Raw genomic sequence first — 15,341 nt, forward strand, 5'->3', positions numbered from 1 at the left:
AAAATTATGCATAAAACAGTTTTTGGGACATTCAAACAATTATTATGGTAACCGCCTCATTTGGCTGGCCAATTACCTTCATCCAAAATTCCATGACCATCACAGCCCTACACACACACACACACACACACACACACACACACACACACACACACACAGACACACACACGCGTATATAAAAACACACAGATACAGACACAGATCAGTTTCACCCTCAATCCCAGTCCCTGTTCTTGAGAAACAATGACATCACTCTCTTTATGTGTGTGGGCACTGTCACTAGAGTGAAATTGCAGGTTACTGGACATTACTCTTACAGAGTCAGATTTGACCTTTTCTTAATGCCTGTAAAAGTGTCCATCTCCTGGAACTCTGTAGGGCCATCTCCCCAACACAGACAGACTCCTGCTCTCTCCCTCTGATACCTCTGTTGATTGTTGAGAGTAAGGGACATTTCCTCTCTCTTTCTCTGCATCCCGGCACTGTGGATCTCACTTCCCAAAATGACCTCCTACACACAACCTCAACCTTACTGGAACCAGTATTCCAGAATACATACATTCATACAGTCATACACACAAAGGCACTACGTTAATGAATCTGAAACTATGCTATATGAACATGAGATCTCACCAAAGAAACTCTTATGGGGTGAACTCACTGGTTATACTGCTGGATAAGTCAGGTACTTCCATGAACTAGTTCCAAGGATCGTTTTGATGCTCCTTCCTCTGAAACTACCAATCAATTACTCTGGTCTGACTAAACCTGGACCGATTGGGTCCAGGCTGTGTAATCGATTAGGTGTTCTCTACATGTGTTTGTAACTACTGCTTATTGATCAAAAAGGGTTTGATCCAGATCTTACAGGACTCAGGTCTTCTGAGGTCTAGAGAGCCGTCGGAGTCTAGCTGTTTGGATGGAACCTTCACCCTGGATGGATCGATCCCAAGTTAGAGCAGGAGAGGGAGGAACAGAGGGGTAGACATATTTAATAATGCTATGGAAGGCTAGTCGCTATTACAGTCCTATCACAGACACACTGAGACCTCGGTGGATAGTTGGAGGAGGGTTTGGCCTGAGTGGAAAACTAGATGGGACTGTTATTGAGTTTCTTTCTAACCAGCGGTGCCTAGGTGCATGTTATCTGGGTCAATAAAACCCTACAAGCAATTATTGGTGAGCGAACTTTCCTTAGTCTATAGAACATTCCTTAGCCCAGAGTAATGATGCATCCTCTCCCCCCTCTCTCTTTCTCCTCTTTCCTCTCTCTCCTCTCTCTCTCTTCCTCCCCCTCTCCCTCCCCCTCTCTCTCTCCCTCCTCTTTCCTCCTCTCTCTCCTCTCTCCTCTCTCTCTCTTCCTCCCCCTCTCCCTCCCCCTCTCTCTCCCTCCTCTTTCCTCCTCTATCCTCTCTCCCTCCCCCTCTCTCTCCCTCCTCTCTCCTCCCTCCTCTCTCCTCCCTCCTCTCTCCTCCCTCCTCTCTCCTTTCTCCTCTCTCCTCTCACCTCCCTCCTCTCTCTCCTCCCTCCTCTATCTCCTCTCTCCTCCCTCCTCCCTCTCCTCTCTCCTCTCTCTCTCTCCTCTCTCCTCTCTCCTCTCTCCTCTCTCTCCTCTCTCCTCTCCTCCTCCTCCTCCTCCTCCCTCCTCCCTCCTCCTCTCTCTCCTCTCTCCTCCCTCTCCTCTCTCCTCTCTCAACTCTCCTCTCTCTCTCTCTTCCTACCCCTCTCCCTCCCCCTCTCTCTCCCTCCTCTCTCTCCTCTCTCTCCCTCCTCTTTCCTCCTCCCTCATCTCTCTCCTCCCTCCTCTCTCTCCTCTCTCCTCCCTCCTCTCTCTCCACTCTCCTCTCTCCTCTCTCTCCTCTCTCCTCTCTCCTCTCTCCTCCCTCCTCTCTCTCCTCTGTCCTCTCTCTCCTCTCTCCTCTCTCCTTTCTCCTCTCTCCCCTCTCTCCTCTCTCTCCTCTCTCCTCCCTCTTTCTCCTCCCTCATCTCTCTCCTCCCTCCTCTCTTTCCTCTCTCCTCCCTCCTCTCTCTCCTCTCTCCTCTCTCCTCCCTCCTCTCTTTCCTCCATCCTCTCTCCTCTCTCCTCTCTCTCTCTTCCTCCCCCTCTCCCTCCCCCTCTCTCTCCCTCCTCTTTCCTCCTCTATCCTCTCTCCCTCCCCCTCTCTCTCCTTTCTCCTCTCTCCTCTCTCCTCCCTCCTCTCTCCTCCCTCCTCTCTCCTCCCTCCTCTCTCCTTTCTCCTCTCTCCTCTCACCTCCCTCCTCTCTCTCCTCCCTCCTCTATCTCCTCTCTCCTCTCTCTCCTCCCTCCTCCCTCTCCTCTCTCCTCTCTCTCCTCTCTCCTCTCTCTCCTCTCTCCTCTCTCCTCCCTCCTCCCTCCTCTCTCTCCTCTCTCCTCTCTCCTGTCTCCTCCCCCTCCTCTCTCTCCTCTCTCCTCTCTCCTCTCTCTCTCTCTTCCTACCCCTCTCCCTCCCCCTCTCTCTCCCTCCTCTCTCCTCTCTCTCCCTCCTCTTTCCTCCTCCCTCATCTCTCTCCTCCCTCCTCCCTCCTCTCTCTCCTCTCTCCTCCCCTCCTCTCTCTCCACTCTCCTCTCCTCTCTCTCCTCTCTCCTCCCTCCTCTCTCTCCTCTGTCCTCTCTCTCCTCTCTCCTCTCTCCTTTCTCCTCTCTCCTCTCTCTCCTCTCTCCTCCCTCTTTTCTCCTCCCTCATCTCTCTCCTCCCTCCTCTCTCTCCTCTCTCCTCCCTCCTCTCTCTCCTCTCTCCTCTCTCCTCCCTCCTCTCTTTCCTCTATCCTCTCTCCTCTCTCCTCCCTCCTCTCTCCTCCCTCCTCTCTCCTCTCTCTCTCTTCCTACCCCTCTCCCTCCCCTCTCTCTCCCTCCTCTTTCCTCCTCTCTCTCCTCTCTCTCTCCCTCCTCTTTCCTCCTCCCTCCTCTCTCTCATCTCTCCTCCCTCCTCTCTCCTCTCTCTCCTCTCTCCTCTCTCTCCTCTCTCCTTTCTCCTCTCTCCTATCTCTCCTCCCCCTCTCTCTCCTCTCTCCTCCCTCTCCTCCCTCCTCTCTCTCCTCTGTCCTCTCTCTCCTCTCTCCTTTCTCCTCTCTCCTCCCTCCTCTCTCCTCCCTCTCTCCTCTCTCCTCTCTCTCCTCTCCTCTCTCCTCTCTCTCCTCCTCTCTCTCTCCCTCCTCTCTCCTCTCTCTCCTCTCCACCTCTCTTCCTCCCCCTCTCCCTCCCCTCTCTCTCCCTCCTCTTTCCTCCTCTATCCTCTCTCTCTCCCTCCCCTCTCTCTCCTTTCTCCTCTCTCCTCTCTCCTCCCTCCTCTCTCCTCCCTCCTCTCTCCTTTCTCCTCTCTCCTCTCACCTCCCTCCTCTCTCTCCTCCCTCCTCTATCTCCTCTCTCCTCCCTCCTCCCTCTCCTCTCTCCTCTCTCTCCTCTCTCCTCTCTCCTCCCTCCTCCCTCCTCCCTCCTCTCTCTCCTCTCTCCTCCCTCCTCTCTCTCCTCTCTCCTCTCTCCTCTCTCTCTCTCTTCCTACCCCTCTCCTCCCCTCTCTCTCCCTCCTCTCTCTCCTCTCTCTCCTCCTCTTCCTCCTCCCTCATCTCTCTCCTCCCTCCTCTCTCTCTCCTCTCCTCCCTCCTCTCTCCCACTCTCCTCTCTCTCCTCTCTCCTCTCTCCTCCTCCCTCCTCTCTCTCCTCTGTCCTCTCTCTCCTCTCTCCTTTCTCCTCTCTCCCCTCTCTCCTCTCTCTCCTCTCTCCTCCCTATTTTCTCCTCCCTCATCTCTCTCCTCCCTCCTCTCTTTCCTCTCTCCTCCCTCCTCTCTCTCCTCTCTCCTCTCTCCTCTCTCCTCCCTCCTCTCTTTCCTCCATCCTCTCTCCTCTCTCTTCTCTCTCTCTTCCTCCCCCTCTCCCTCCCCCTCTCTCTCCCTCCTCTTTCCTCCTCTATCCTCTCTCCCTCCCCCTCTCTCTCCCTCCTCTCTCCTCTCTCCTCCCTCCTCTCTCCTTTCTCCTCTCTCCTCTCACCTCCCTCCTCTCTCTCCTCTCTCCTCTCTCTCCTCTCTCTCCTCTCTCCTCTCTCCTCCCTCCTCCCTCCTCTCTCTCCTCTCTCCTCTCTCCTCTCTCCTCCCTCCTCTCTCTCCTCTCTCCTCTCTCCTCTCTCTCTCTCTTCCTACCCCTCCCCCTCTCTCTCCCTCCTCTCTCCTCTCTCTCCCTCCTCTTTCCTCCTCCCTCATCTCTCTCCTCCCTCCTCTCTCTCCTCTCTCCTCCCTCCTCTCTCTCCACTCTCCTCTCCTCTCTCTCCTCTCTCCTCCCTCCTCTCTCTCCTCTGTCCTCTCTCTCCTCTCTCCTCTCTCCTTTCTCCTCTCTCTCCTCTCTCCTCCCTCTTTTCTCCTCCCTCATCTCTCTCCTCCCTCCTCTCTCTCCTCTCTCCTCCCTCCTCTCTCTCCTCTCTCCTCCCTCCTCTCTTTCCTCTATCCTCTCTCCTCTCTCCTCCCTCCTCTCTCCTCCCTCCTCTCTCCTCTCTCTCTCTTCCTACCCCTCTCCCTCCCCCTCTCTCTCCCTCCTCTTTCCTCCTCTCTCTCCTCTCTCTCTCCCTCCTCTTTCCTCCTCCCTCCTCTCTCTCATCTCTCCTCCCTCCTCTCCTCCTCTCTCTCCTCTCTCCTCTCTCTCCTCTCTCCTTTCTCCTCTCTCCTATCTCTCCTCCCCCCTCTCTCTCCTCTCTCCTCCCTCTCCTCCCTCCTCTCTCTCCTCTGTCCTCTCTCTCCTCTCTCCTTTCTCCTCTCTCCTCCCTCCTCTCTCCTCTCTCCTCTCTCCTCCCTCCTCTCTCCTCTCTCCTCTCTCCTCTCTCCTCTCTCCTCTCTCCTCCCTCCTCTCTCTCCTCCCTCCTCTCTCCTCTCTCTCCTCTCCCACCTCTCTCCTCTCTCTCTCTTCCTACCCCTCTCCCTCCCTTCTCTTTCCTCCTCTCTCTCCTTTCTCCCTCCCCCTCTCTCTCCCTCCTCTTTCCTCCTCTCTCCTCTCTCCTCCCTCCTCTCTCTCCTCTCTCCTTTCTCCTCTCTCTCCTCCCACCTCCCTCCTCTCTCTCCTCCCTCCTCTCTCTCCTCTCTCCTCTCTCCTCCCTCCTCTCTCTCCTCTCTCCTCTCTCCAGGCTGCAGAGTGGGATGAACCTGCAGATCTGTTTTGTCAATGACAGCGGCAGCGACAAGGACAGCGATGCAGACGACAGCAAGACAGAGACCAGTCTGGACACACCGCTGTCCCCCATGGTACAGACTGACCACACACACGTTCATATTTCTGTGTGAATGTGTTTCTCTCACTGTTGGGGATTCACACACAGAGTTTGCTATATGAGTCAGAAAGATAGCTCTCAGTAGGACTTGTGTGGAAGAATGACAGAGCACGAGAGAGAGGGAAAGGTAGAATGAGAGAGAAATATAAATTCTTAGAGAGATCTACTGTGTGACTCGTGTACTCGAGATAGCACACTCAGTAAGACTGTGACAGAATGCGAGCGAGGGACAACGACAGGGACAGATTCGGTATGAATCAGAGCGATAGCCCTGGGTTAAGCATGTGGGGGAGAGTGAATGGCCATGCTCACGTTTTCTGGCCCGTTAACCAATACACCGGCAGCAAATGAGGGTTGAATATGAACACGCTCTCTGAAGGACATGGATGAGTGGCCACGGGCTGTCTGACAGACACAGCTAATAGAGAGAGGGAGAGGGAGTGAGGGAGGGAGATAATCCCAGTATTTATAACCAGCTGTTATAGCTCTGAGCTTTCCCTGTCTGACTGACCTCTGTGTTCAGTGAATGACCTATCAATGACAACACGAGAAGAACGAAGACCCAACGGGAATAAACCACTAACGTTTCCTTATTTCCCATTCTTCTGTCTCCACTCTCTCCACGTCCCTTTCCCCCAGTCGAAGCAGAGTTCGTCCTACTCTGACCGGGACACTACGGAGGAAGACAGTGAGTCTCTGGAGGACATGGACTTTCTGAGCAGACAGAAGAAGTTGCAGGCCGAGGCTAAGCTAGCCCTGGCGATGGCCAAACCCATGGCCAAGATGCAGGTGGAGGTGGAAAAGCAGAACCGCAAGAAGTCCCCTGTGGCAGACCTGGTCAGTACCGTCGCTATAGGCAACGGGCCTGGAACCTCAGCCTCTAGTCAGCGTTTCTGAACCCAGGTCTTTTCAGAGCATCCACACGGGTCTTCTTTAACATTGTGATGATGTCACCTAGTAGACACCAACCCCTCCTTCTCTGCCCATTGGCGACCATAGCCATGATTTTTTAAACATTCTTATCTGCATCAGTGCCCCCCCAAGCACACACACACACAAAGTCCCACACAGATACACACACACACACACAGATACACACACACACAGATACACACACACAGATACACACACACACACAGATATACACACACATACACAGATATACACACACACACAGATATACACACACATACACAGATACACACATACACAGATACACACACACACAGATATACACACACATACACAGATACACACACACACAGATATACACACACATACACCAATATCTCCACCTGGGCAGAAGATGTTACTTATTCAGTAAAGAGGGGGTGCTTGGGTTGGTGCGATCTATTATTAATAGCCCAGAATGGACTGGGTAACGTGTTTGGGGATGTAGTCGTGCCCAGCAGTCAGAAGAGATGAGTGTCATATCTGAGGCCCTGTCACTAAACTAACACACTGGTGTACTGAACACAGGGGCAGATTAGGCCCTGTCACTAAACTAACACACTGGTGTACTGAACACAGGGGCAGATGAGGCCCTGTCACTAAGCTAACACACTGGTGTACTGAACACAGGGGCAGATTAGGCCCTGTCACTAAACTAACACACTGGTGTACTGAACACAGGGGCAGATGAGGCCCTGTCACTAAACTAACACACTGGTGTACTGAACACAGGGGCAGATGAGGCCCTGTCACTAAACTAACACACTGGTGTACTGAACACAGGGGCAGATTAGGCCCTGTCACTAAACTAACACACTGGTGTACTGAACACAGGGGCAGATTAGGCCCTGTCACTAAGCTAACACACTGCTGTACTGAACACAGGGGCAGATGAGGCCCTGTCACTAAGCTAACACACTGGTGTACTGAACACAGGGGTAGATGAGGCCCTGTCACTAAACTAACACACTGGTGTACTGAACACAGGGGCAGATTAGGCCCTGTCACTAAACTAACACACTGCTGTACTGAACACAGGGGCAGATGAGGCCCTGTCACTAAGCTAACACACTGGTGTACTGAACACAGGGGCAGATGAGGCCCTGTCACTAAACTAACACACTGCTGTACTGAACACAGGGGCAGATTAGGCCCTGTCACTAAACTAACACACTGCTGTACTGAACACAGGGGCAGATGAGGCCCTGTCACTAAACTAACACACTGGTGTACTGAACACAGGGGCAGATTAGGCCCTGTCACTAAACTAACACACTGGTGCACTGAACAAAGGGACAGATGAGGCCATGTTGCTAAGCTAACACACTGGTGTACTGAACACAGGGGCAGATTAGGCCCTGTCACTAAGCTAACACACTGGTGTACTGAACACAGGGGCAGATGAGACCCTGTCACTAAACTAACACACTGGTGTACTGAACACAGGGGCAGATTAGGCCCTGTCACTAAGCTAACACACTGGTGTACTGAACACAGGGACAGATGAGGCCCTGTCACTAAGCTAACACACTGGTGTACTGAACACAGGGACAGATGAGGCCATGTTGCTAAGCTAACACACTGGTGTACTGAGCACAGGGGCAGATGAGGCAATGTTGCTAAGCTAACACACTGGTGTACTGAACACAGGGACAGATGAGGCCATGTTGCTAAGCTAACACACTGGTGTACTGAACACAGGGACAGATGAGGCCATGTTGCTAAGCTAACACTCTGCTGTACTGAACACAGGGACAGATGAGGCCATGTTGCTAAGCTAACACTCTGCTGTACTGAACACAGGGACAGATGAGGCCATGTTGCTAAGCTAACACTCTGCTGTACTGAGCACAGGGGCAGCGCCATGCTGTGGGCAGACTCACACCTATCTGCTCATTCCTGGGTACAAGTTCTCAGTACATTTGTTATAGAAATATACAAGAATGTGAAACTTTACCAGTTGATTTCAGCCCTACCACAAAATACATAGTCAGAGTGCAGGCTGGCACCTGGCCAGTTTGTTAAACCAGAGGCGCGGGGTTGAGTGCCAGGGGCTCTTGCGTAAGTCACTAATGACAGGAGAAATGAGGGGAATGTGTGTGAGGCAAAAACATTTTTTTACAGCAGATACCACGCTTTAATTCACTAAAGCCATGTGGCCTTCCAAAGAATTTACACAAGAATTTACACAACACTCCCACCAAGAGAATTACATTATTTTAGTTTTTCCCCATTCATGTCATGCTAAGAGAATACTGATATGATGAAATACTTGAGTATTGTTGTTGGTGGTATCCTTATTCGTATTGCCACTAACCTCACAAGCCAGTAATATCACTGAGGGAGGAAACTCCGCCTCAGACAAACACAATGAGCCCAAAAACATATCGTGACCAAAACACTACCACTTGCGGTGGCCAGCTCTCCCCCCGCATCTCTCTCTCTCTTTTCTCACACCCCCGCCTCTCTCTGCATGTCACTGACTTCCGTGCTCCCTCTCCGAACTGAAACAGTGGCACGTGGCAGAGGGGAAACATGGCCCCTGGCGCAGTTGCATGGATGCCAATGTGAAAGTGAAAGAGGAGTGAGAAACTCTGACAAGAAGAACCAGCTAAGCGATCATGGAAGGAGCACATGGAAGGAGCACATGGAAGGAGCACATGTTTTCTCACCCTTAGACACGTTCTCTGTCTCTCCTAAGCTAAGGAGAGAGAGAGAGAGAGAGAGAGAGAGAGGAGATGCACACAGATGATAGAAATAGATTGAACAAGGGATCGAGGGAAATTCTCATACCCAGTGAGCCTGAGAAAGAACATGATGCTTTATGATTCACCTTGGTTACTCTCTAGGGTTAATGTCAAACCTGCCCCTATTGAACCCAACAAGGTGTGGTGAGTGGCGTACAGAATGAGAGAGAAGGGGAGAGATAAAGAGGTGGATGAGAGGAAGAGAAACTGAAACTCTTGAGGGAAACACAAACGACGGCAGTGAAAGGCGGTGTGTTGATTTGACAAGAACAAACTGTCAAAGAAGAAGAAGACAAAGAGAGAGCGTATAGTGTGTTGCTTACTGCCAGGAGCATAGCCGCGGGAAGTAGTTTGGGGGTGGGGGTGCTACGGATTTTGGGCTGGTGGATGCTGAAAAAAATGCTTTGCCCGCCCTACAGACGGCTATGTCATTCCACTAATACAGAACTAGTAAAGGCCCAGTGAACTCTTTTTTTCTTTAAAAAATATATACACTACCGGTCCTAAGTTTTAGAACACCTACTCATTCAAGAGTTCTTCTTTATTTTTACTATTTTCTACATTGTAGAACAGTAGTGAAGACATCAACACTATGAAATGACACATATGGAATCATGTAGTAACCAAAAGAGTGTTAAGCAGATGAAATCAGATCAAGCAGATCAAATTGCCCTTACACAGCCTGGATGTGTGTTGGCTCATTGTCCTGTTGAAAAACAAATGATAGTGCAAACCAGATGGGATGGCATATCGCTGCAGAATGCTGTGGTAGCCATGCTGGTTAAGTGTGCCTTGAATTCTAAATAAATGACAGACAGTGTCACCAGCAAAGCACCCTCACACCATCACACCTCCCCCTCCACATGCTTTACGGTGGGAAATACACATGCAGAGATCATCCGTTCACCTATTCTGCGTCTCACAAAGACACGGCTGTTGGAATCAAAAATCTCTCATTTGACTCCAAACCAAAGGACAAATTTCCAAAAGTCTAATGTCCATTGCTCGTGGGTTTTGAACCAAGCGAGTCTCTTCTTCTTCTTGGTGTCCTTTAGTGGTGTTTGTTTTACCTTTATTTAACTAGGCAAGTCAGTTAAGAACAAATTTTTATTTTCAATGACAGCCTAGGAACAGTGGGTTAACTGCCTTGTTCAGTGGCAGAATGACAGATTTTTACCTTGTCAGCTCGGGGATTCGATCTTGCAAACTTTCGGTTACTTTCGGTTACTAGTCCAACACTCTAACCACTTTGCAGCAATTTGACCACGAAGGCCTGATTCACAAAGTCTCCTCTGAACAGTTGATGTGGAGATGTGTCTGTCACTTGAATTCTATGAAGCATTAATTTGGGCTGCAATTTCTGATGCTGGTAACTCTAATAAACGTATCCTCTGCAGCAGAGGTAACTCTGGATCTTCTTCTTTTTCATGAGAGCCATCATAGCACTTGAGGGTTTTTGCAACTGCCCTTGAAGAAACATTAAAAGTTCTTAAAATGTTCCGTATTGACAGACCTTCGTGTCTTAAAGTAATGATGGACTGTTGTTTCTCTTTGCTTATTTGAACTGTTCTTGCCATAATATGGTCTTATGGTCTTTTACCAAATCTTCTGTATTACCACCCCAACCTTTTCACAACACAACTGATTGGCTCAAATGCATTAAGAAGGAAAGAAATTCCACAAATTAACTTTTAACAAGGCACACCTGTTAATTTAAATGCATTCCAGGTGACTACCTCATGACGCTGGTTGAGGGAATACCAGGAGTGTGCAAAGCTGTCATCAAGGCAGAGGGTGGCTATTTGAAGAATATCAAATATAAAATATATTTTGATTTGTTTAACACTTTTGTGGTTACTACATAATTCCATATGTTATTTAATAGTTTTGATGTCTTCACTATTATTATACAATGTAGAAAACAGTAAAAATAATGAAAACCCCTTGAATGAGTAGGTGCTCTAAAACTTTTGACTGGTAGTGTATATTCAGATTTTTTTAGGGGGTGCTACAACACCTTCAGCACCCCTACTTCCCACAGCTATGTCCAGAAGGAAGGAGACAGAGTTGTTTCCTGTAGCTCTCTATGACTGGGGTCCGTTCAGGGACCATTGCTGTACTGTATATTGCTGTGACAGTCAAGTCACTAGGCTGACCCCTGCTGGAGAGATTGGGCTTTGCATCATATTGCAGTCTAGTGCTCGTGCTGGGCAGCTCCTGTAGCATGGGGCTGCTTTCAGCAGCTGGATATATTTATGAGATGCAGATTAAACTGAAATGGCACCTTTCCTCAAGCATCTGCACCATCTTGCACACACAAACACACATAGGCCTACACACACTCACACCCACATATACTGCAGTGTCGTTGGGTTCTGTAGTGCCCAAGAGTCCATATCAATGAGTGTACATATTTGGTACTTGTACATTTCCGATGTGCTGTATGTTTCTGAAAATGTGTGTGTATTTCTAACTGGTGTTGTGTGCGTTTCTCTCTAGCTGCCCCACATGCCCCACATCAGTGAGTGCCTGATGAAGAGGAGCCTGAAGCCTACAGACCTGAGAGACATGACCCTGGGACAACTACAGGTTATAGTCAACGACCTGCACTCCCAGATAGAGAGTGAGTACCACACACACACGCACACACACATGTTTTTCTATTCTTGTGGGGACCTAAAATGTGTTTCCATTTTAAAATCCTATTTTTGTCTAACCCCTAACCCTAACCCTAAACCTAACCCTAAACCTAACCCTAACCCTAAACCTAACCCTAAACCTAACCCTAACCCTAAACCTAACCCTAAACCTAACCCCTAACCCTAAACCTAACCCTAACCCCTAACCATCGGGTTAGGCTTAAAATAGCCTTTGTCCTTGTGGGGATGTGGGAAATTTCCCCAAGAATGAGAATTTTCCTTGTTTTAAAATCCTTGTGAGGACTTTTAGGGATTTCAGGTCCCCACGAGGATAGAAGAACAAGACCACAGGCACACTCACGCACATTGTTAGTTATGGACTGTATCTTTGGTATTGACAGTCATTTCAGACAATGTAAGTTGGATGCATGTGTGATGATACTGATGAAAGACGGACAATACCTCATTTTACCAAGAAGGCCCAAAAATCCCCCACAAAAAAATGTTGCTATAGGATCTTGTATTTTAGTGGCATGGTTTAAAAATAAATGTTCCAATCGAAATATGTGTATCGTATGACTTGGGACTGGATTCAATCCGTATCGTGGAAGATCCGTGTTATAGCTCGATTGAAATGATATATAAAAGCAATATTCCCGCGTTGGCGGAGACTGTATTCACTGTAACCGCTGCAAATGTCGGCTCAATCGGAAATGACCTTTTAACAGATCTTCCGCGATACTTCTGCGATATGGATTCAATCCAGCGCCTGGTGTATGTTTGTGTTCTAATGGTGTGTTGTTGCTCTAATGTTTTTCTGACATTGTTCTGATGTTTTGTCTTCTCCAGGTCTGAATGAGGAGCTGGTGCAGCTGCTGCTGATCAGGGATGAACTGCACATGGAGCAGGATGCCATGCTGGTGGACATAGAGGACCTGACCAGGTGGTGATGCTATCTAACACACACACACACACACACACACACACACACACACACACACACAGAGAGAGAGAGAGACACACACACAGTCTCCAGGGCTATGACCACAAACAGGCCACGAATGATTGGGGGAACTCTGTCTTTGGGACTGATGTTTAGCAAAGGTTATACATTTGCATGATTTTCATTCAGAAGCACACACAAACACACGCACACACACAGCTGCAAGAACAAGGACCTCAAACAGGCCAGAGAATGATTAGGGGAACTCTGTCTTTGAGAGAGACGTTAACCACAGTGTGATATATTTGCTGCAGCTAATAAAGTAGTTTATCTAATCATCATATTGTTTTTACTCAGGCATGCTGAGAGCCAGCAGAAACACATGGCTGAGAAGACCCCATCCAAATGAGACACCTCGACCCTACCCCATCCCTTTACTTCACTTCTGCCCCATCTTGGTCCCTGTGCCCTGCCCCATGTCTCTCGCTGCTCCTCCTCTGTCTGCCCCTCTCCCATGGTGGCAGCAGCCAGAGGAAGTCCAGCCTTTCATTTGCTTCTGTGGTTGTCCCAGCGCTAAAGACAGAGAATTTCCTGCTTCCTGGGAGAAGAGGAAACTGATTGTGTGTTGTCATGGATACTGTCCCGGCTTCCTGTGCAGTGATCGGCCTTGCTTCGCTATTGTTTATTTTTAACTTTTTACATTTGCCACTAAATTATAACTGTCAATACAAAATGGTGGAGAAAAAAAAAGAATAGTGAGAAATTAGTAGAAAGTCAGTTAAAAGAGAAAAAAAGAAACATTGTATAAAACTATGAAGACTAACTTCAGACTATTTTAAGTTGAAAGGTCATTTTTAAGTATTTCAAAGTCAACCTCTTTTTATTCTGCACAATTGGTAGTTTTCAACTGAGAAATGTTTATTTGAAGGTGCTAAAAGAGTGTAAAGGAAACATGCCTGCCTTGTAGTGGAGTTGTAACTTTTGGTAATACATTCACTCTGATCGGTCTTCAACATTTTGTGAATGTTGATTTTCTGACACGAGTCATTTTAAATGAATAAATGTGTTAATATCATTTACATCCTATTGTATTGCGAATTTTTATTTGAGGGAAGAAATGTTTATGTACAGATATGTAAAATAAAAAATAAACTTTGTTTCATATATTGTGGTTTGGTGTGCAGTCTGTTAAGAAAAGTGGACAGAGATTGAGATATTATTGTAAATACTATAAGTGCAAACTGGCAAAACACAGTACATTAACAGTGCATTTATGACTATTTCATAATTATGTAATACTAATACTGACAAGTGCATTGTAGGATTTTGGACATAATTCATAAATGAATAACCATACCGACATCACTGCCATCTGGGAAGAGAAAACATGATCACTCCGCTGAATATTTTATTCAGAGGCAACAAGAGTATGAAGTATGAAGAATGCATCAGATTCTCTATTATTACATTTTTCAATGAACAGTCATACAAAACCACCTTATTTTAAAGAGTAGATGATTTTAAACCTTAGGCCTAAGATAGCTCTGTGCTTTACTGTGATTGTGGTTTTGAAAGGTCTGATCTCATATCAATGGTCACAACCACAAGCATCATCCACTTCTGTGAAACTCTCCCCTGCAGATTGACTCACCATGGCCTCTCTTTCTCTACAGGCCCTGAGAGTCAGCCTTTACGGGAAGAGGTGTACTTTCTTAACTAAACAGGCCAATGGTAAACAAATTCAAATGCCAGGGTTAAAATTGTGGAGGTGTGCAGGGGTCATGGGCAATCCCATGACATTTTAGTCATGGTTTAGCATACTCCTGCATACATTTTAGTACTGGTCAACATTGGGAATCGACCCCCCCTCCCAACTGCCACTGTCACAGAGAGATTTATGATTGATTTAAGATTAAATCATCCAATCAACCCTATTATGGTCAACCATGTTACTTTATCTGACACTTAATAGGCATTTGCTTTATTCTTTAAAAAAAAAAATATATATATATATGTTTAAGTTGAACACGTGCTCTTTATGACAGAATATACAAATTAGGTGAAATCTAACAACATTTTTTTTAAACAAGTTACTTCTCAAAAGTCACCGAATTGATGAAACAACCTCTTTATTCTGACCCCTGTAGTGAAGAACTCAATCAAAAGTTGGGAAATTAAACCTATTCCCTATTTACATTGTTTTTCGTTCTTACGAAATGTATGTTTATAATGTATAATTGAAAGCATGAAATAAAAACAACTATGAATGTAGTTTAAGACAATCAGCCTTCTAGAGAAGAGGCTCGTGTCAAAGTAGACTAAAGGCTACTACCCACCCACAATATCTCTAGGCCTATAGCACAATCATTTAGAAAATGCTTTCTAACATTATTAATCTGTCTAGTTTTGACAATTACAACTAAAATACGCAGCAAAAGTAAAACATTGACATCGGAATGCCTGTCTCACGTAGTTTTTTGCAATCGGTGGGTGCTGCATAGTTTCTGTATAGAGTAGTGTTACGCAGTGATATGCTGCCCACAAGAGAATGTGACTCAGTTATAGAGTTGAACTGCATTACTTTAACTGTAATGTAAAACAAATATATATCGGTATTGTATTATTCATTCACTTTAAGGCATTGGCTTCCTCTTGAGCCTACTCATGCAAATCGAAACGAGCCCCTGGCTGTTAATTCCAGTTTCACTTGAAGGAGTCACTCATTGGCCGAGATGCAAACAGAGACCACTCAGGAAATTACACACGACTGACGCGTCGCTTTCATTTCGGT

The 15,341-nt window shown here is 47.4% G+C and overlaps 1 protein-coding gene across 7 annotated transcripts in view; it reads left to right on the plus strand.

Annotated features, from left to right (window-relative positions):
- LOC109905613 (schwannomin-interacting protein 1) overlaps positions 1–13,714 on the plus strand; it is a 346,524-nt gene extending 332,810 nt beyond the window's left edge. For all 7 annotated transcript variants that reach the window (XM_031790680.1, XM_020503082.2, XM_020503085.2 and 4 more), the window contains 5 exons: positions 5,127–5,244; positions 5,910–6,107; positions 11,468–11,591; positions 12,457–12,550; positions 12,908–13,714. In XM_031790680.1, the coding sequence (XP_031646540.1) occupies positions 5,127–5,244; positions 5,910–6,107; positions 11,468–11,591; positions 12,457–12,550; positions 12,908–12,959 (586 nt within the window). In that variant the 3' untranslated portion in view covers positions 12,960–13,714. The remainder of the gene's footprint in view (positions 1–5,126; positions 5,245–5,909; positions 6,108–11,467; positions 11,592–12,456; positions 12,551–12,907) is intronic.
- Positions 13,715–15,341: the final 1,627 nt, after the last annotated feature.

This window comes from Oncorhynchus kisutch, linkage group LG15 (genome assembly GCF_002021735.2).
Source record: "Oncorhynchus kisutch isolate 150728-3 linkage group LG15, Okis_V2, whole genome shotgun sequence".
Taxonomy (NCBI): domain Eukaryota; kingdom Metazoa; phylum Chordata; class Actinopteri; order Salmoniformes; family Salmonidae; genus Oncorhynchus; species Oncorhynchus kisutch.